This window comes from Tursiops truncatus, chromosome 2 (genome assembly GCF_011762595.2).
Source record: "Tursiops truncatus isolate mTurTru1 chromosome 2, mTurTru1.mat.Y, whole genome shotgun sequence".
In the NCBI taxonomy this organism is placed as follows: Eukaryota; Metazoa; Chordata; class Mammalia; order Artiodactyla; family Delphinidae; genus Tursiops; species Tursiops truncatus.
Genome location: NC_047035.1, coordinates 87,320,762 through 87,343,261, shown reverse-complemented (window position 1 = coordinate 87,343,261; position 22,500 = coordinate 87,320,762). Strand labels below are relative to the sequence as shown.

General features: G+C 35.7%; 1 protein-coding gene across 1 annotated transcript; it reads right to left on the bottom strand.

The window, feature by feature from the left end:
- Positions 1-256: 256 nt before the first annotated feature.
- Positions 257-20,930, bottom strand: TERB2 (telomere repeat binding bouquet formation protein 2). The gene is made up of 7 exons (XM_019935122.2): positions 20,867-20,930; positions 20,669-20,750; positions 19,742-19,881; positions 17,443-17,504; positions 13,845-13,930; positions 5,738-5,826; positions 257-418 (listed from the first exon to the last, which is right to left on the bottom strand). Exons 1-7 carry the CDS (start codon positions 20,928-20,930, stop codon positions 276-278), a joined length of 666 nt encoding a protein of 221 aa, XP_019790681.1. The 3' UTR covers positions 257-275.
- Between the last annotated feature and the right edge of the window lie 1,570 nt (positions 20,931-22,500).

The following is a 22,500-nucleotide window of genomic DNA, read 5'->3' as shown; positions in this document are numbered from 1 at the left end:
CTTATGAAGTATGTTTCATTGACAATTACTCCATAACAACTGTGCACTCAGAATTTGTGGACATAACCTTACAAGCAGGGGAAAAGTCCAGCCCAAATGTCAAAACACAGAGCCAAATGAATCTGAATTTCCTAAAGAGACATTTTGAGGAAGAATGAATTCTTTCTTCTCCATTTCCCCATCCCTCTGTCCCAAAGAGGAGAATTTAAAATTATGTACTCTTTTGGCAATATTTTACAGAAAATAAATGCCGAGATAGAAGGACAATATTTAACTTAGTATTTCCTCTTCAATTCGTTTTTTATAGCAGACATGTTAATTTCATTTTGAACATGGTATGCCAAATAACCTGAACTTCCAGGAATGAAGTCATGTAGCTCCCCAAGAAATTTCTTCATGGCATCAATTGATATATAACCTACAGAATAAAATATATATATAGGAAATTCTATCATATTATCTGCTTTTCAATGTCTTTGATTTATTAGATAAGATTCCCAAAGAATGTTTTTAGAAAAGAAGTAAAAAGAAGAAATACCAGTGAGAAGATTCTCCGTGAAACTTGATAATTATCAGGGAACACCTCCCTCCCCCCTTCACCACTATCCCCCCAGGCTTCTACCTCCTTTTAAAACACAGATTCTTGATTTGCCACTTTGACTACAGAGAGTGTGATGTACAGGTTAGGGATGGAACATAAAAGTACCTAGACCAAAATAACTGGGACATGTGTCTGGCTTAGAATGTAATCACTTAGAATTACCTATCCAACTAGCTACTCACAGCACAAACAGCTAGCTCATCTTCCCTAGTAGAGCAAGCGACACTTTCCTGCACTGCTAACACTGAGATAACAGTCTTTATTAAAAAATTAATAGGAAAATTGTTATCACTGCTTGGTCAACAAAGGTTACAGGTGTGAGGAATTCTGATGTCATTAATAATCTGAAATAGATATGAGAATCAAAAAGAAAACCTAGAATGGGGAGAGCTTAAGGACTCAATGACTTTAAGCAATATTTCCTTGATAGCAGCTGCTCATCTGAGTGATAATGTTTCATGTGTAATATATGTTTGTGGTTTATACTAAAGTTGAAACCTGGTTTAAAAGTAGATACTGTATGAAAAAAATTCTGGTAGAGCTCAGGGATGACTGAATTTAGACCACCACCATTATCACCAGGTTATCTATACAGTTTGATTGTTTATAATAATAGATAATAAATTCACAGTTAATAAATTAACTATGAAGCCAATCATATAAAATAGACTCCTATCTTTAAAGATATTTCAATCATAGCCATTTACTTCAGAAAATCTTTTAAAGCACAATTACTATACTCCATATTGTTCATGGTCTTTGCCTAACAGCTAGATTTCTATGTAAAATAAACTAGCACATAAAAATATTAATGTTTAATTAATTGCACATATACACTGTGTGAAGTTTCTAAAGATATATATGAGGATACAAAAATTTAAAATAATTACCATATTAATAAAAATATTCCTGTAAGTTAAAGAAGGATAGGACATTTATGCATAAAAATGGATTATTGTAGCAGTTTTGGAGTAGTTAGGACTTTAGGCTGAAGTTCACATACACCCAATTTAAACTAGCTTAAACAAAAGAGGAGTTTACTGGAAGGACATTGCCATATCAGTCAAACTATGAGGAAGGCAAACATATTGCTGGGAGTTGGAAATAACAAACATATTGCTGGGAGTCAGAAATAACTAGCACCAGCTCTCATGGCCATGTCACTAACCTCCAGTTTTTTCCTCTGCATGTTAATTTCATTTTCCTCTCTTGACACAAGCTGGCTTTCCGTACATGGTAGAAAACATGCCCGCTGATAGCTCTTAAGTTTTATATCTTAGAGCTATGGTCACTTGAATAAGAATGACATGACTTGTTGCATTCCATGTCTAGAAATCCAGACAAAGAACTGTGATTGGCCCAGCTCAGATCAGACATTCACTCCCAAACCAACTGTTGCGGGTAGGAGCAAGCTCATGTTTTAGAAAATGTAACCCAAATGAATTGGGAAGAAGAAAAGAGAGTTCTTAGGAAAGGCATTCTTGGTGGACAATTCCATATGAGTCTGTGGTAGCCAGCCCCCCCCAGATGGCCCTGAATGATCCCTATCTCCTGGTATTTACGAATTTGTGTAGTCTCCTCCTACTTTGTACTTGGGTTGGTCTATATGACCAGCAGCACTTGGCAGAAGTAATGATAGGTCACTTCTGAGAATAGGATATAAAAAAGACATGGCTTCTGTCTGTCTTGGGCACATTCTTTCTCCCACTTGCATTTCACACTCTGAGGAAAGAAAGCTACCATGTTGTGAACAGCCCTATGGAAAAGTCCACTTGGTGAGGAGTCTAAGCCTTTTGCCAAAACCCAGCAAAAATCCAAGGCCTGCCAACAACCACATGCATGAGCTTTGAAATGGATTTTCCAGTCCCAGCTGTCCCTTGAAATAACTGCAGCCTGGCAAACAACGTGACTGCAACCTTATTAGAGATTATGAGACAGAAGAATCCAACTAAGATGCTCCAGGATTCCTGGCCCTCAGAAACTATGTAATAGTAAGTGTCCATTGTTTTAAACTGCTAAGTTTTGGAGCAATTTGTTACACAGCAATAGATAATTAATACAGTATCTACTATAAGTTCCCAAACTTTTAATTATCAGAATTTTTGTTTAAAAATTTTTGCCTGCAAGATATTTATCATTGTTAGTAATTTTTTTCCTTTTATTAATCACACATGTAGCTGTTAATCAGAACTTTTTATCATGGGTAATAACCAGTGATATCAGACCTAGAGGATTTAATTCCAGTCAAAAACAAAAAACAGACCAAAAAAAAATCCGTTGATATTTTATGGGACATTGGTAATGCCTGTATATATTTTTGGTTGTCACAACTTAGGGGTAACGGGGGTGGGGAAAGGTTTCTGGATGGGATACTACTGGCATCTAGTGGGCACTGGCCAGGGTTGCCCTCTCCAACAAAGAATACCTGTCCTAAAATGCTGGCAGTTCCAGGACTGAGAAACCCTGTTCTACAGTATAGTCCAACTTGTACTTTCTAAAACCAAACATCTAATTAGTTTTATTTTAAGAGATTTAACATTCACTGAGTTGAACTCAACCCATTTTGAGGAAGAGACAGTCAAGGTATAGTCACAAAAATTGATACCACTGCCTAAATTAGAACTCTCATTCACAACATTTTCAATTAACACAAGATGATTTTCCCAACAAGAAGTTATTTCTTCCTGTACAAGCAGATGGGCATGACAAAAAAGGAAGGACTGTCACTTTACCTCAAAATTAAAGACAAATGAATTATCTTTTTTTTTTTGGCCATACCATGCAGGATCTTAGTTCTCCAACCAGGGATCAAACCCGTGCCCCCTGAAATGGAAGCATGGAGTCTTAAGGGGCATGGAGTCTTAACCACTGGACCACCAGAGAAGTCCCTGAATTATCTTTTAAAAAATGAAGCTTTCTTCCAAGAAAGTGTTATTTTAAAATTTAATTTAGAAATATAAAGAAGGAAGATAATTATTCAATTGCACAAATTAAAAAAATCAAAAATTTTACTTCTAGTGATAAAATCAATACCAGCTTACCACAGGTTAAAATTATACTTTAAAGATTCTACTAATGATTATTTTTACAGTTCTTTTTTAGTTTGCTTTTATATAACACTGTCATGTCTTTTTGAACAGTCAGACGGCAATGAAACATAGAGCAACATTGTTACTTGTCCAAAACTAAGCATTTGTCTTTATTATGTGGCTGATTTTAATATTTATCATTGATCTTTATAATATGTTATCAAACACTTGGTAAGTCCAAATGAACAAAAGATATTTAGTACCTGGTGATGGAGTTGCCTGAAGCAAAATCAATACCAGTACTATACCACAACCATGGTTTAAGGTACCTACACTTTATCTGAATATGTAGGTGTAAGGATAAATCTAGGCAGCAATCAGCTACTCCCAGTCTTAGTACTTAAGTACAGTTGACTCACCAGTAAGGTTGGGGTTAAGGGTGCCAACCCACCCTGTAGTCGAAAATCCACTTATAATATATAGCTAGCCCTGGGGATTCAAGGTTCCTCTTATCTGTAGTTCTACATCCACAAACTCAACCAACTGAGGATTATGTAGAACTGTAGCATTTATTATTGAAAAACATCCTCTTATAAGTGGACCCTCATAGTTCAAACCCATGTTGTCCAAAGGTCAACTGTACTTCTACTTAGTTCATTGTCCTTTGGAGTCAACAATTGCTCCTAAGAGTTCCAAAACTGACTTTTCTACTATCACAGTTGGATAGAAGTTTTCTTTGATGTCTCCAACACTCAGCCCAAAACTACACATTAAACGTTCTTTTTGAAGTGCTTTTCTGAAAGCTATTTTACATCAGATGAACAGAAGAAAAAAAATAATAAAACAAATGTCTAGACAAATTGGTTAGAAGGAACAGTAATATGAGAGAAGACATTTAGGAATTTGTGAACTAGCTGCAAGAGGTAGTTTTGACACTGCTAAATAAAGAGAAAATGATAAATGTACAAATGATTTTATAATGAAATGTCAAAAAGCCTATACTGTTTAATTGCAGTGTCTTAAAAACAATTTTTTTAAAACCTCTATTTTTAAAATTATCAATGACCCTGCTGAATACTACCCAGATCAAATTATCCAAATATTATTTCCTTATCTCACCTCACATAGCACTATCCAAATCCCAATGGTCACTTTTCAACTAGTTCCCTTGTTTGCACCCTCTCAATGTCAGCCTCAGTTAGCTGTCTTCTCTTTATGTTGGGCACTAGGAAACCCAAATATGGAGTCCATTGACACCTGGATGATCCATGAAAGGGCTTCTGGGCATAAGTGAGCCTCTTTAAATTACATGTAAATTTGTGTGTTATGTTTGTGTGTGTGTATGCTTAGGGAAAGGGACTTATGTTTCATCAGATTCTCAAAGGAAACTATAATTAGAATTGTCCATACAATTAATCTTCCAAATTGGGACACTTAAGAGTAAAGCAGAAACTAACACACCATTGTAAAGAAATTATACTCCGATAAAGATGTTAAAAAAATAAAAAAGAGTAAACGCTAATGCCAGGACAACACGCATAAATTGGGACTGTCTTATGTAAACAGGGGTGTGTTTTCACCTTACCCATAGACCAGGATTTTTTTTTTAACATCTTTATTGGAGTATAATTGCTTTACAATGGCGTGTTAGTTTCTGCTTCATGACAAATTGAATCAGCTATACATATACATATATCCCCATATCTCCTCCCTCTTGCGTCTCCCTCCCACCTTCCCTATCCCACCTCTCTTGGTGGCCACAAAGCACCAAGCTGATCTCCCTATGCTATGTGGCTGCTTTCCAGTAGCTATCTATTTTACATTTGGTAGTGTATATATGTCCATGCCACTCTCTTACTTCGTCTCAGCTTACCCTTCCCCCTCCCCGTGTCCTCAAGTCTATTCTCTACGTCTAGGGGCAGGACAGACCAGCATTTTAACACAGAAAATATGGAGCCTGTCTTTGGATTAGTTCTGCAGATTAATTTATTTAACGTGTGAATGATGTCTTCTATTAGCATGTATAATAGAGGGGGCTCTACTTTGTACAAAATATTCCCTTGTTTCTTCCCTACTTGGGTTGACTCTAAATTTTATTTTAAATTACCTGTTACCATGTTGTTCACTGGATAATTCTGAAGAGGGAAGTACATCTGCTTTTCTACAACTGGAGTCCTTTTAAAATGCTTTTCTGTGCTTTAAAATATAGAAACACATAGAAAGTCATGTTTATATTTTTTTGGACTTGTTTTACAAATGAGAAATGATTCCAGGCAATATATATAGCAATCTAATTGCTCTGTGATCAGACTTCAGTCTTACTGGGTGAAAACATTAACTACGAACTTCTTTGTGCTTCTAAGTAATACAAGGGCCCATACAGATACTTTTGGCTTTCTGGGCTGCTTCCTAAAACAAATATTTACTGAGTAAATACAGATGTGGGTCTTTTTCTCAATATTTTTGAAAGTATAATAATGCAATAATACTTTATAATTAGATAAAAAACAGATATACATATGTAATCTCAAATATGTTAAAAGAAAAGGCTCCATTTTAAATAATCACAGCATTTATTATTATTCAGTGTTCAAATAATTGGAACTCTATTAATTCGTATTTCCACACTTTAAAATAAATAAAAAAGGATGTCTGGGAAAATCATGAGGTATACTAAGTGACTTCTGAGTTAAAAAGAAAAAAAGTGAAATTATTCTGAGTGTGGTTGTATAGTATATAATTAATTATATTCTAATTTTTAAAGAGCTAAGCAGTTTTCAACTAAAATATCCTATTTTCTAACTGCCAAATAACAATTTACTATATTTAGACTACATATAATCCATAGGTAATACAATTGTATGAAAATAAAAACCTTAATAAAAAATTGGAGTCATCCTTAAATTTATTTTCCTAAAAATTCTAAAATTACACTGAGTGATAACAAAGGTTTTACTTTCAATTTGTTTAAAAGTTAGAGTTCATCTAAACTCTTCTAAAAGAAACCATAGCTCAGTTAGGATGAGATCCTACAAATAAAGCAAAACAATATTCCCAGAAAACTCAGGGACTAAACAAGGATACCCATTATCATTGCTATTATTTGCCATGGCTCTAAAATTTCTGGCCAAGCAAAAAGAGATGAGGGAGGGGAGAGAAAGAAATGGAAGAGATATCTAGTGAAATGGAAGAGTTATATAGTGAAACGGAAGAAGAAATAGTTTCATTATTAACAAATGATATAAACGTGTACCCTGAAAAGCCAAGAGAATCAACTGAAATATTTTTAGAATCTTAAAGATTCCAAGTGGGTAAATATAAGACAAATACCCTCAAATAAATGACTTTTCTATGTTAGCAATAACTAATGAAGGAAGAAATGATCCAATCCACAATAGCAACAAAATTCATAAAAATCTAGGAATAACATAATAAGCAGTTTCTGATTCTATCTGTAGAAAAATCAGGAAACTTTACTAAGATATAGAAAAGAAAAATAAAGAAAAACAAAAAAGCATTGTCTTGGATAGGAATACTGAAAATTATAAAGACATCAATTCTTCTCAACCTTTAATATAATTCTCAATAAAATCCCAAAGGGATTTTAGTGTTTAAGAAAAAAATAATTCTAAAATTCACATGAACAATCACATGTTAGAAGATCTAATAGGAGGCAAGAACAAATTTACAATAGAATGAAAAAAAAAACCTAGGAATAATCTTAAAAGAAGTATAAGATTTATATGAAGGAAATATGAAAGTGTTTTTTAAGGGCCACAAAAGAAAACTTGAACAAGTAAGGAAAAAAATACCATTTTCTCAGATAGGAAGATTCAGCATCAAAGTCTCCCTAAATTAATCTATATTTTTTTGTAATGTCACTAAAAATAACAACAGAAGTTTTTGTTTTAATATGAACAAGCTGATTCCAAAACTCAGATGGAAAAGTAAACCAGGAAGAATAGTTAACTAAGAAAATTTGGAAAAGAGTAAGGAGGAGGAACTAGCTCTAGATATTAAATCATATTATAAACAACTGAAACAGAATGGCACTGTTGCATGACAAATTAATGGAATCGAATATAAAGTCCAGAAATAGACCCAGATACTTATGTGGATTTAACCTAGGATAAAGGTGGCATTTCAGTAGAGTGGGGAAAAAGATGAATTATTCAATCAATAGCCAAGAGTAGGTAACTATCTGAAAAAAAAAAGAAGGTAGATTGCCACCTCATATCTTACACCAAAATATATTCCAAACGTATCAAAGATTTGAATTTAAAAATAAAGAAATCACTAAGAAGAAACCATAGCAAAATAATAGTAATCTTAGAGAAGACTTTCCTAATTATGACATAAAACTCAAAAAGCCATTAAAGAAAATATTAATAAGAATGAATACATATAGTAAAAAATTTCTGAATGCAAAACCCAACATTTTTAAAGTCAAAAGACAAACATAAGCTAATAACTGTAATTTATTTCACAAAAAATTAATTCTCCTAAACGTAAAGGGTTCTTGCAAAAAAATAAAAGTCAATAGAAAAACGTGCAAAGGATATGAACAAACAGTTCACAGAATAGGAACTATAAATGGTTCTTAAACATATGAAAAGACATTCAACCTCACTCATAATGGCAATTCAGACAAAAAACTAGAGTAAGATACCACTTTATATCTATCAGATTAGGAAAGACCAAAACATATGTTAGCACACTGTGTTGGAGAAAGTATAGAAGAAAGAATGGTGACTAACCATCCCAGTTTACCCTAGATTGAGGGGTTTCTCAGGACATGGGCTTTTCAGTGCTAAAACCAGGACAGTCCCAAGCAAACCTGGATGGCTGGTTACCCTAGCCTGGAAAAGGTACTTAAATACACAAACAATAGGAATGTAAACTGGTTTAACCTCTATGGAGGGCAATTTGACAATGATTGTATCAAGGATACAAAATGTATATGCCTTTTGACCTAGCAATTCCCCTTCTAAGAATTACCCTAAAGACACTCGCACACATGCAAAATGACATTACATGATCGATCACTGAAGCACTGTTTTTAACAGCAACTTAGAAATTACCTGAAAGTCCAGTAAAATAGGAGACTAGTTAAATAAATTATGGTAAATCCATACAATAAAATAGTACACAGCACAAAAATGAAAAAGCTCTTTATGTAGCAATATGGAATGATCTCCAAGGTAAATTATTAAGAGAAAAAAGGCAAGGTGCTGAACAATGTTTATAGAATACTACTATTTGTGAAGTAGTATATGCATATATAAGAAACTGATAACATTGGGGTTGCCTCTGAGAGGGAAACTGGCTATCTAGGAGCCAGTATATTTCATAGTTTCCCCTTTTGTGTATCTTGGATTTTGAACCAATATACTTCCTAAAAATAGGAATATACTTCCTAAAAAATAATTAAAATTTGAAAGTAGAAAAATAATAAGTAGGCATGAAGAACTAAGGAAGAGATTTTTAAAAGGAGAGTATCACACTGGTCAGAATGGCCATCATCAAAAAATCTACAAACAATAAATGCTGGAGAGGGTGTGGAGAAAAGGGGACCCTCTTGCACTGTTGGTGGGAATGTAAATTGATACAGCCACTATGGAGAACAGTATGGAGGTTCCTTAAAAAACTAAAAATAGAACTACCATACGACCCAGCAATCCCACTCTGGGCATATACCCTGAGAAAACCATAATTCAAAAAGAGTCATGTACCACAATGTTCATTGCAGCTCTATTTACAATAGCCAGGACATGGAAGCAACCTAAGTGTCCATCAACAGATGAATGGATGAAGAAGATGTGGCACATATATACAATGGAACATTACTCAGCCATAAAAAGAAACGAAGTTATCTGTAGTGAGGTGGATGGACCTAGAGTCTGTCATACAGAGTGAAGTCAGAAAGAGAAAAACAAATACCATGTGCTAACACATATATATGGAATCTAAAAAAAAAAAAAAAGGTCATGAAGAACCTAGGGGCAAGATGGGAATAAAGACGCAGACCTACTAGAGGATGGACTTGAGGACATGGGGAGGGGGAAGGGTAAGCTGGGACAAAGTGAGAGAGTGGCATGGACATATATACACTACCAAATGTAAAACAGCTAGCTAGTGAGAAGCAGCCGCATAGCACAGGGAGATCAGCTCGGTGCTTTGTGACCACCTAGAGGGGTGGGATAGGGAGGGTGGGAGGGAGGGAGATGCAAGAGGGAAGAGATATGGGGATATATGTATATGTATAATTGATTTACTTTGTTATAAAGCAGAAACTAACACACCATTGTAAAGCAATTATACTCCAATAAAGATGTTAAAAAAAAAATTCCCTGTGCTATACAGTAGGTCCTTGTTGACGATCTGTTTTATATAGAGTAGAGTGTGTATGTTAATCCCATGCTCCTAATTTATCCCTCCCCCCAACCTTTCCCCTTTGGTAACCATAAGTTTGCTTTCTATGTCTGTGGGTCTGTTTATGTTTTGCATATAAGTTCATTTGTATCATTTTTTTAGATTCCACATATAAACAGTATCATTTGAAATAAATAAATAAAAATAAGAGGAGAGTAATGAGTTTGGTACTTACTTGCCTTGTCAGGTGTATTAAAATACATAAAGTTATATAACTTAAAAGAATATTATGTTTATATCAAAATAGATCCATAGATTAATGGAATAAAACAAATAGTCTAAAAACAGATCTCCAGACATTAAACACAACATATGAGAATGGAAATCACATCAGTTGGAGATAGATTTATTCTTAAAAAACTGGTGGAAAATTCTTATTTGTAAGACAAAAATAAACTTCGATCTTCACCTATTACCATACATCAAAATAACTATCTGCAGAATTAAAAACCAATTTGATACCTGAATGGGAAAGGACTTTTCTGAACATAAAAGCGATAGAAGAAACAATAAAGGAAAAGTGATTAGTTTAACAATGTAAAAACTCAAAGCTTGTATCTCTAAAAAATATAAGCCAGAGAACAATCTGAGGAAATAATGTGACAAACTGGCAAAAGGATAATATAGCTAAAAATGTCAGACAAGTTGATAAGAAAAGCAATAAGACTCCCAATAGAAAATGGAGAAAGGATAAAAACAAGTCACAGAAAAGAAAATGTAAAATGCTAATAAATTCAAAAAGATTCAAACCTACTAGTAATCAAAGAAAAATGCAAATTAAAACAAGATGCTGGGCTTCCCTGGTGGCACAGTGGTTGAGAGTCCGCCTGCCGATGCAGGGGACACGGGTTCGTGCCCTGGTCCGGGAAGATCCCACATGCCGCAGAGCGGCTGGGCCCGTGAGCCATGGTCGCTGAGCCTGCGCATCCGGAGCTTGTGCTCCACAACGGGAGAGGCCACAGCAGTGAGAGGCCCGCGTACTGCAAAAAAATCCCACAAAAAACAAGATGCTATTTTTCATCTATTAAATTAGCACAAGCCTTCTTATTAATACTCAATATACTGATGAGGATGTGGTGAGACCAACACTGGTGGCAGTTTTAAATTTGTACTTTTGAGGGAAGCAACTGACAATAGGCATCATGGCCTTTAAAAACACTCATACCTCATTAATACCGTAAATTCCACATCTGAGAATTTACATTAAGAAAATTATCAAGGGAATTCCCTGGTGGTCGAGTGGTTAGGACTCTGTGCTTTCACTGCCAAGGGCCCGGGTTCTATCCCTGGTTGGGGAATTAAGATCCCACAAGCTACATGCCACAGCCAAAAGAAAAAAAAATCTAAAAAGTAGAGAAAGATTTATTTTTAAAAAGATGTTCATGAAGGTGCCACAAGAGTAACAAATTGTAATTTTTAAAAAAAAATTAAAGGAAGGTGGTTAAACAGACAATAAGATTAAATGCCATATACAGCCATTACAAATCATAATATTAAATAAGGTTTTTCAGAATGGGGAACTGCCCATAGAATATTAAATGGAAAATCAAGAGACAGACTGTATCTGCAGTCTGACCTCAACTCTGCTTAATGTGTATGTCTATAAAAAGCTAGCAAGAAATGTACTAATGTTGATGGTGGTTATCTGAGTGGTGGGTTTGCTTATAATTTAAATTTTCTTTATTCTTTTCTTTTTTAGTAGTTTTTCTTTTTTTAGCATTTTCCATCTTGACAAATTACATGCTTTATATTTATAATAAAATAATTAAGAACAAGAAAAATAAGCAAAAATTCATGCCATTTTCAGAAGATCTGGGAACTTACTGGGAAAGGAAAACAGCATAGTGATTAAGAGTTTGGACTCTGGATCAGCTAGAGTCGGTGTCAAATTATGTTCACTACTTAAATAATATTGGGTGAATTATTTAGCTCTCTGAACCTGTTTCCTCAATTGTGAAATGAGGCTAATGCTATTTAACTATCTTATAAGGTTGTGAGCATCAAATGAAATACTGTGAACTGCTTAGCTCACAAATGTCTTGTATTTGGCAAGTGTTCAAAAACTAGCTCACCACTTAGTGTTCACTATCACTAGTAGCATGCCAAAAAAATAAACTTCGAGTAGGGACAAAGTGTATTTTATCTATGTTTGCACTGCACCCTCTGGTGGTTCTACAAAGAAAAAGGCTCTAACTAGACACCTACTTTGTCTATTTTTGTTGTTGTTATTGGAAAATACTGGACATATTTTCCCCAGATTTGTAAGCCCTCTTTGTATATTAAGGAAAATAGCCTTTGTCAAATACTTTTTCAAGTGTATATTTTTCTTTTGTCTTGGTTTATGGTATTTTTATTTCCATGTGCAAGTTTAAAATATTTTTGGTAGTCATATTATCAATCTTTTCCTTATGCTTCTGCATTTTGCAGGACAACCATTTCTTTTTTCTTTTTTTTTTTAATTCTTTTTTTAAAAAATTTATTTGCTTGTGCCAGGTCTTAGTTGCGGCACTCGGGATCTTTAGTTGTGGCATGTGGGATATTTTAGTTGCAGCATTCAGGCTCTTAGTTGCAGCATGCAGGATCTAGTTCCCTGACCAGGGATCAAACATGGGCCCCATGCATTGGGAGTGGAGTCTTAACCCCTGGACCTCCAGGAAAGTCCCAGGACAACCATTTCTTGAAAAAAAAAAAAACCATATATATCTGATGTCTTTCCAAGTCAAGTGAATCACTGGGAGTTACTTTACTTTTTAATTTCTATTTCCCATTCTTCTCTTACAAGGTCACTTAGGATAACCATTTTCTTCTACTTCTATTTCATTTTTCTTCCTCTCCTTACCAGCTTCTTATCTCAGAAACCATAACAAGTTCAAAGGAGTGCTATACATAGAGATCCCAAAGACCTAGAATATGGATACTCAAACCCAAGCGGTGGATTATCTAGAAGTCATAGGACCATGAAGCAATAGTTTACTAAACTTAAAATAATTAAATATAAAACTTTATGTTAAATCAGATAATAACTTATTTCAAATTAAAGAAAAACAGGAGGTACAAAAGGTATAAAAAATTATGGGAAAAAACTTAAAATTAAAAAAACTATATAAATTAAACTCATTAATTCTTATATTGAAGAAAGATCATTTTTATTTCAGCAGCTAAATACCAGACTTTCATATAGTTAATGCTCCCTATGAACATATGAAAACCACTGAACTGGAAAATACGGAATTAGGACTAGATAATGAGTAAGTCTGAAACAAGGGGGCCTCTCAGAGATTGGACCTAACACGATGGCAAGTCCATGTCTGTTTGTCTTTTAAGATATAATTTTAATTTCTTAAACCAAAGTAGCCACTTTACGAACAATTTGGGAAGGAAAGGGGGAAATCACCCAGAACTCCCAATCCTAATAAAATTACTGCTAATATTTCTTTCTTTCTTATTATAATACATAGTTTAAAAATAATGTAACAGTGATCAAAATATACATAAAATTTTTGTTTATTTTCTGCAAGGATAGTCTAGCATAATAGTTAAATGCATGCATTCTGGAATTAGACTGACCCAGTTCAAATCCTGCTTCTTCCCATTTAGTAAAAGTTTGTATGACTTTGGGCAAATTACTTAATCTATATATACTTGATCTCTTTTTCTGTATGGCAATGGTGATAATGATATCAATCTCATAAGACGACTGTGAAAATTAAATGAGATAAACACACAGTGTTCAAAGGTGTCTATACTTAATTGAATATCAGTGAAGTATACAAATTCAGTACCTTTTAGATAATTCTTTTTTGTGATCCGTTGCTAGTACACTGCTTTCCCGAAGGGACTTTATTTCATTTGGTGTTACTTCATCATGCTGAGAGCAAAAGAAATCACATTTAAAAAAATCAGCACACCAATGATGCAATCAATAATTTTTTTAAAAAAGTAAAGAAAAAAATTGGCAATATATATCAAGAGTCACAAAAATATTTATACACTCAGGTCCATCCCATCTAGTTTGGTGGGAAAAACTCACAAAATTTTGTACACACACACATACACACACAGAATTATATTATATGTTTTTAGAGATACGTAAAGAAAGAAGACCAGGATTTTTAAAATATCAGCTGTGTTTGTATTAGATAGTAAAACTGACTGATTTTATTCTCTTTTTGATTTTTTGAAATTTTCCCTAATGTGGTCATATTACTTTTTAGTTTAAAAAAATAAGGAAACCAAAAAAAGTATTATTAATTTAAACTTTCTTAAAATCCTTGACTTGAAAACTCCTAGGCTTCCTGTGAGCTACAAATCAAAAATATGAAGTAAGCTGAACAAATTAAGTTTCCCCTTAAAAATTAAAGTGGAGTATTTAGCTATGAAGTTACAAAAGAACTAAATGTATATTAAGCTTTTCCAAAAGATTATGTGAAAGTGACTGACCTCAGATACTGGTACCTATCACATAATATGTTTACTTAATATGCCATTAGGAAATTTCTATATTTGGGTCACAAATCCACTCCAAACAATAATAATGTTCCCCAAATTACCTTCCAGGTTTACCCTTTATAAAAAATATTTATTTCTTTATTTGGCTGCATCAGGTCTTGGTTGCAGTGTGAAGGCTTGTCTGTAGCTTCTCTCTAGCTGTGGCACGTGGGCTCTAGAGCTTAGTTGCCCATGGCACGTGGGATCTTAGTTACCTGACCAGGGACTGAACCCACATACCCTGTATTGGAAGGCGGATTCTTAACCACTGGACCACCAGGGAAGTCCCCAGATTTACCCTTATTATTGCCATTGGATGAAGTACCTTCTACTTACATATTCCATGGTTACATTATTATAATTGGATAATACTCAATATCAATCAATATTTGAAAGAACAAAATCCTTTATCGTATAATCATACAATTTCTAGAGTCAACAGTCAGTACAGGCATGTGCTACTAATTTTTTAGTAGAAAGAAACATTAGATTGGATTGGAGCTGATAAAATCTGGTTCCACTTTGCTAACATCTGGTTATGTGAACTAAGTCAGGTCTTTACCTTCTTACCTCAGTTTTCTCATTTCTAAAACAGAATGATTAAATTAACGAACTTTAAGGGCCTTTCGGTATACTCAATAATTGTTATCAAATAATAACCATTCTACCACCACTCATGTCCCTGGAAACACTCTGACAAGTCAAGGATTAGATATTTGATCCTTAACATAGCCAACGATACTAAAAGAGCTATTATTTTCAGATGATGACGCTTTGGGAAGAAATAACAAGTTAATGAAAGGAATACAAAATGCATAAATTAATTGCTGGGCTTTAGACATAGAGATTTTCTCTCTTTTTATTTTGAAAAAATTCAAGCTTACTGAAAAGTTAAAGAATAATACAATAAGTACTATATACCTTTTGCCCAGATTCACAAAGTGTTAACATTTTTGCCACCCTGCATGCCCTCTCTCTCTCATTTTTTATTTTTGCTGGACCATTTGAAAATATTTGCAGATATTATGACATTTCACTCAATCTTTAGCATGCATTTTCTAAAAAAACAACAACATTATTTTATCATTTTAATACCACTATCATAATTAAGAAAATTAACATTAACTCAATATCACCTAATATATACATTGCATATTTAAATTTTTCCGACTGTCCTCAAAATTTCTTTTTTACATTTTTTTAAATTAAAAAATCCACAATCCATTCAAGGTTCATACATCACATTTGGTTCTTATGTCTCAATCTAGAACAGTCTGCCCTGTTTTTTTTTGTTTCTTTATGACATCGTTTTAAAGAGTCTAAGCCAGTTAGTTGCTTTGTGACATGTTCCATAATCTGGAATTATCTGAGTATTTACTCATGATTAGATTCACAATTTTGAACAAGAACACTACAAGATAATATTGTGTACTTTTCTTTTTTTGGCACCATGAGGTGGGCGAGATCTTATTTCCCTGACCAGGATTCGAACCGGGGCCATGGCAGTGAAAGTGCCGAGTCTTAACCACTGGATCCCCAGAGAATTCCCTATATTGTGTACTTTTTATTATATCACACCGAGCTGAACATAACAAGAGGTTGTTCCAATATTGGTGATGCTAAATTTTATCAGTTGGTTATGGTGGCGTCTGCCAGGTCCCTCCATTGTAAAGGTACAAGCATTGCTTGCCTTTGTAATTAATAAGTAATCATCAATGAAGTGATCATTTTAGATCATGATTTTAACACCCATTAATGACACTTGCCTAAACCAATTATTTTACTGGGGGTGGTACAGTGCGAATTTTCTATTCTATCATCCTTTCTTCGTTTATTACCTTTTATTCTGAAAGGAAATTTTCCCTTATCCCACCCTTTCCTTCCTTCCTTCCTTGCTTCCTTCCTTCTTCCTTTTCCACCTTTGTTCCTCGTTTCCTTCCTCTGTTCTTCCTTTTTTCTTTCTTTATGCTTTTGGAGTATCACTATGGAATCACGGATTTTTAAAAAAATTTAATGTATGGGCTTCCCTGGTGGTGCAGTGGTTAAGAATCCACCTGCCAATGCAGGGGACACGGGTTCGAGCCCTGGTCTGGGAATATCCCACATGCCGCGGAGCAACTAAGCCTATGTGCCACAACTACTGAGTCTGCACTCTAGAGCCCGGAAGCCACAACTACTGAGCCTGCGTGCCACAACTATTGAAGCCCGCGCGCCTAGAGCCCGTGCTCCGCAACAAGAGAAGCCACCGCAATGAGAAGCCCACCCACCACAACGAAGAGTAGCCCCCGCTCGCTGCAACTATAGAAAGCCCGTGAGCATCAACAAAGACCCAATGCAGCCAAAAATAAATAAATTTATATTTAAAAAAAATTAATGTATATAATCCATTATTCTTTTTGATGCTCAAATTATCCCAAATTTGGCTTTGCATAAAGATTCTGAAATAAGTCACAAGCACAGGCAAATTTGAGGCAGGATGGCAAAAGCTAAAAAACTTTCAGTATTGCACACATTTATTAAGGGGTATTATTCATAACATTTAACAAATGGTACGACACAGGAATTAATCAAATAGCATCTACACTGGCAGTAAAGAACTGGTAAATACTGTGTACCTATTACTCCCTTAATATTACTGAGATTTCCAAGTTTTTTCAAATTTTCAAGTTTTTACGTGAATAATTTTATTCATACAAAAAAATCTCAATTTTACTAAGGTACTAGTGTAAAAATAATGTCAAACTAGATATGTTCAATAAAAGCATGTCCTTTAAGTTCCTTACTCTGGGTCATTGGTGCTAACATATCACAAGTAAGCATTTTTAAGATTACATTGCTTTCAAAATTTTTTGAAACTGTAGATTCTAATCGAGCACCTTAATTTACTCTTACCTTTTCTATCAGAGAATGTTGGTCTTGTTCCCAAATAAAACTACCAATTTTTCTTCTTATTTCTGTAGTAAGAAAAACATATCCAATACTGTTTTTTAAAAAGTAACTTTGTAGAATTTTCTGAATTTTGTTTAGGTTTCAAATTTCTAAGTCAGTATTATTCCACTTGCATCAAAAGTACCTAAGATACTTGTTTAAAATGCAGATTCTTATTGAGCCAGATCATTGAGGAGAAGCTGGGGAATTGCATTTCTAACAAACTCTCCAGATCACTCCAGTGCATTATGAGAATCATTGTTGTAAACTTTCTTGGCTGTAATACATATCTTCATCTGATGTCAGTGTCTTTAGGCCAAGCATTATAAAGAAGACAACTGTCTAGTCAAAATAAAAGGCATAGGGCTTCCCTGGTGGTGCAGTGGTTGAGAGTCTGCCTGCCGATGCAGGGGACACGGGTTCGTGCCCCAGTCCGGGAAGATCCCACATGCCGCAGAGTGGCTGGGCCCATTCCATGGCTGCTGAGCCTGCGCGTCTGGAGCCTGTGCTCCGCAACGGGAGAGGCCACAACAGTGAGAGGCCCGCGTACAGCAAAAAATAAATAAATAAATAAAAGGCATAAAATTCCTGAATCTGTAGAGTGCTTCAAGAATTTACTTTGTTAAAAAAGAGGTTGGATGAACAACATGTCTAGTGGGCGTGGTAGTACAGGAATTCTACAATGCTCAGCATGTCAAAGGACTATGAAATTATCTTAAATCAATGATCTCAAAAGTTTCCACAGTATACCACTCAAGGACAAAAAGTTAACATTCCTCTAGACCTAAGCTGTCCAATATAGCAGCCACTAGACTAGATACATATTGAGATGTGTGGCTAGTCCAAAACGAGACGTGCTGTAAGTTTAAAATAAACAATGGATTTCAAATCCAGTATCAAAAAAGAATGTAAAATTTATCAATAATTTTTATATTGATTATATATTGAAATGATAATATTTTAGATACATTAGGTTAAATAAAATATTTCTTAAAATTAACTTCATCTCTTATTAGTTTTAATGTGGGTATTAGAAAATTTTAAATTAGTGTGTGGCTTACACTTGTTTGCCTCTCACACTTCTACTAGACAATCCTGGTCTAGGTGAATAATAATGCATACTTTTCATTTTTAAAAAGGATCATGTTTTCATTTAAAACAATTTTTTTTAAAAAATTGAATGCATTTTAATGTAAGATGCTAAACACAAAGACTTAATAGGAGTGATAATTTAAAATTAGATCAGATAGTCATTCCACAATATAAGTTCCCTGAAGGTGGGTATTCTCTGATTTGCAGTTTTTGAGTAAATCAATTCTCCTATCCAGTCATTAATTTATTTGCATAACCACTTAGAACAATTTATTTTTATAAATTATAACTAGGTCTCACCAGGACATCAACTATAGAAGGAACCCAATCTTTGGGGTTTCCAAAGCTCTTCTATAGAAACATTTTTCAAGTTTTTTTGTTTTTTTTTAAATACTCTGCTCACTGGGAATTTTTACTACTTTCAGTCTGTCTTTCTAGGGATGGACACATACACATCGAAAAACACATCAAGAATTGGACAATAATGCAAGACTTACAAAAATGGGATATTTAAAGTTAGTCCATAAAAGATAGGTAGGATTTGGACAGAACAGGATAAGAAAGGGGGTTCCAAGCAGGGAAAACTAAAAGGACCAATCTCAGAAGCAATTTATTCACTTGCCCTTTACTTGATAGGGTTGCTGAAATAATTAATGTGAAAGTACCTTCAATAATATAAAGAACAATATAAATATATGGGTTTATTATCACACTGAATCTTGAAATATCAGGAAAAACATCCAGAAAAATAATGGTGAGATTCAAAACTAGCAACGAACATTTATTATATACTCACAGGTCAGACTACTTAATATATTATCTCATTTTATCCTCAAAACAACTCGGGAGGTGACAAAATTAGTAAGTGTTGGATCCTAGCCAGTGAACACTGTGAGGACAAGATCTGTATCTTACTCACCACTGAATCCCCAGCACCTTGGTTGAAACGTGGCACACAATAAGAGCTCAATAAGAGCTCAGTGAACGTGTGAATGAATGATAAACAAAGCGAGGATGCACACCCAAGGCAATCTGATCCAAAGTACATGCTTTTCTATTTATATTAAATGATACAAAACACAAAAATCTCTGAGAACAAAGATCAGTAAAGTTGGGTGACATAGCTGGATTTGGCAGTCTAACAGAGATTAGATGAAAGATCTTTGCTAACCTTTTTGAAGGCATTCAGGAGGAAGAATAAAATGACCTAAAGCCACCGAGTTTTTTATTTCAGCATTAGCTACTGCAGAGAGATAGCAGGCGTGAAAAACTGTAGCATTATCTTCTATGTAATCAAGACTCTGATATATTCTAGGAGAAAGAAAATATTTGAAATTATGCAATGAACAAGAATGTATTCAACATTTCAAAACAGAATAAATGAACAGAAAGAGAATTATTGGTAGGTAATCAGGAGACTGGGGGTGGGGGAGTGAAGGGGTGAGAAGGGGATCAGCCAGGACGGTGATCAGACGTCTGTTTTGTAAACATAATCGGACCGCAATGTGAAGGCGGATCACAGGTGGACAGATTGGAGGCACAGCAACCTCTCAGATAGACTACTGTGATTTGGGGGTAAGAGGTAATTTACGCTGTATACTAAGATAGTGGCAGGAAGAACAAAGAACATTTACAGGGGCACAATCCATGGTGTTTGGTCATGGATTAATTGGATTAATTAATGGATTAATGGGGATAGGGGTTATTATTCAAAAGAAATTACCAAGGTTTTAAGTTTAAGAACACAGCAGCTGGTACAGGTATGAGAGGCAATCAGGAGATTTGGTTTAAACATGTTGAATATGAGGGTCCTTCAAGGCGCCACGGGGATGTGGGAGATTCAAATAGAAACACACCACTGGAACTCGGGAAAAGATCTGAGGACCAGGTAGGAAGCCATGCCATTGCGGCAGAAAAGAGAGGAGAAAGGTTAGCTATTCCCGCGCCTACTTCCTCCCCGCACATCTAGGATTGGACTGAAACCTTGCTCGTTTCCAGTATCTTCCTATTATCAATATTTATTAGTGGACTGCAACTTCTATCTCCAAATCCTGGCTCCTCATGACCCAAAAGGTACTGCCTGGTGGGCTTCAGGTACCTCAGCGTGTCTGGGTGTGAGGCATCGCAGCTGAACAAGAAATCGGCGGCCCTCGGGTCACTGATGGTCCCCCCTTCGGCCACTGTGGAGGCAAGAGCACAGGGTAAGCCCATCAAGTGTCCTGCGGCCAAGGTACCAGAGGGAGGAAGGGGTGCTCCCCTCCCCACCTCAGCCACCCGCTTCTGCCCAGCTTCCTACCCCAGAACTGCCTCAGGTTGCAGCTGACGCTGCGGCAGAACCAAGCCCGCTGCCCTTGAAACATGGCGCCGCCTCACACGCCTCACAAGCGAAGAGGTGGGGGGAGGGGGCCAGGAGCCGAGATCACTGATTGGTCGGACGTCTGAAGCCAGCTCCATGATTGGTTCTCAGAGTAATGGGCGGGGAAAGCCTGAGGCGCAACGGAGAAGGTTCCCGTCGCTGACAGCCTGTGCGGACCAGCTCGTGGTATTGTGAGGAGGACACTCAGCTTCCCCGGACTCGGTGGAGGACGCAGGTCAGTCGTGCTTGTGAAATTTAAACCCTAAGTATTAACAAAGTTGTTGTGCTGTGTTATTATTTTGAAGCAAAACTCATTTTATCACTTCATCTATAAATGTTTCAGCTGGAATCTCTAAAAGATGAAGACGTCTTAAAAAACAGTACCATTGGGGCTTCCCTGGTGGCGCAGTGGTTGAGAGTCCGTCTGCCAATGCAGGGGACACGGGTTCTGTGCCCCGGTCCGCGAAGATCCCACATGCCACGGAGCGGCTGGCCGCTGAGCCTGTGTGTCCGGAGCCTGTGCTCCACAACGGGAGAGGCCACAACAGTGAGAGGCCCGCGTACCACAAAAAAAAAAAAAAAAAAAAATCATTGGACTTCCCTGGCGGTCCAGTGGTTAACACTCCGCACTTCCACTGCAGGGGACAGGGCTTCTATCCCTGTTCCGGGAACTAAGATCCCACATGGTACATCCCACATGCCGAATGGTGCAGGCAAAAAAAAAAAAAAAAAAATTAAAAAATAGCAATTCTTCAATATAGTCATATATCACCAGTGTTCAAATTATGTTTTCTTTATAGTTTCCCCATCCCCCGCCTTACATAAGTTTTAATAAGCTATATTTTTCTGGCGTTGGGTCCACTTAATCTAAAATTTCAAAAATATTGATATAAAGTTGACCATAAAACCTTCTATAATATTTTGTAATGTCTGCAGGCTCTGTGGCAGTTGTTCCTTTTCCATTTCTGATATTAGTTACTGATGTTAGTGCCTTCTTTTCATTTCTTAGTCTCACCAGAAGTTTGTCATTTTTTTTTTTTTTTTTTGCGTTATGCGGGCCTCTCACTGCTGTGGGCTCTCCCACCGCGGAGCACAGGCTCCGGACGCTTAGGCTCAGCAGCCATGGCTCCCGGGCCCAGCTGCTCCGCGGCATGTGGGATCTTCCCGGACCTGGGCACGAACCCGTGTCCCTGCATCGGCAGGCGGACTCTCAACCACTGCGCCACCAAGGAAGCCCGAAGTTTGTCATTTTTATTAGACTTTTCAAAGAACAAACTTATGACATTTTTTATATGACTCCCATATATTTCTTTTGTATATCCTTAATTTCTGCCCTTATAATTTCCTTCTACTTTTTTTTTTGGCTTTAAATTGCTGTTCTTTTTCTAATTTCTTGAAAGAGATGACTGATTTTCATCCTTTGTTGTTCTAATATGTGCATATAAGACTTATCGATTCCCTTTAAACTGTGTGCCAGTTTTTCAGATGTCATTTTTCATTATCATTCAATTCAAAATATTTTCAGATTTCCAATAGGAGTTTTTTTGATCCATGGGTTATTTAAAATATTTTAA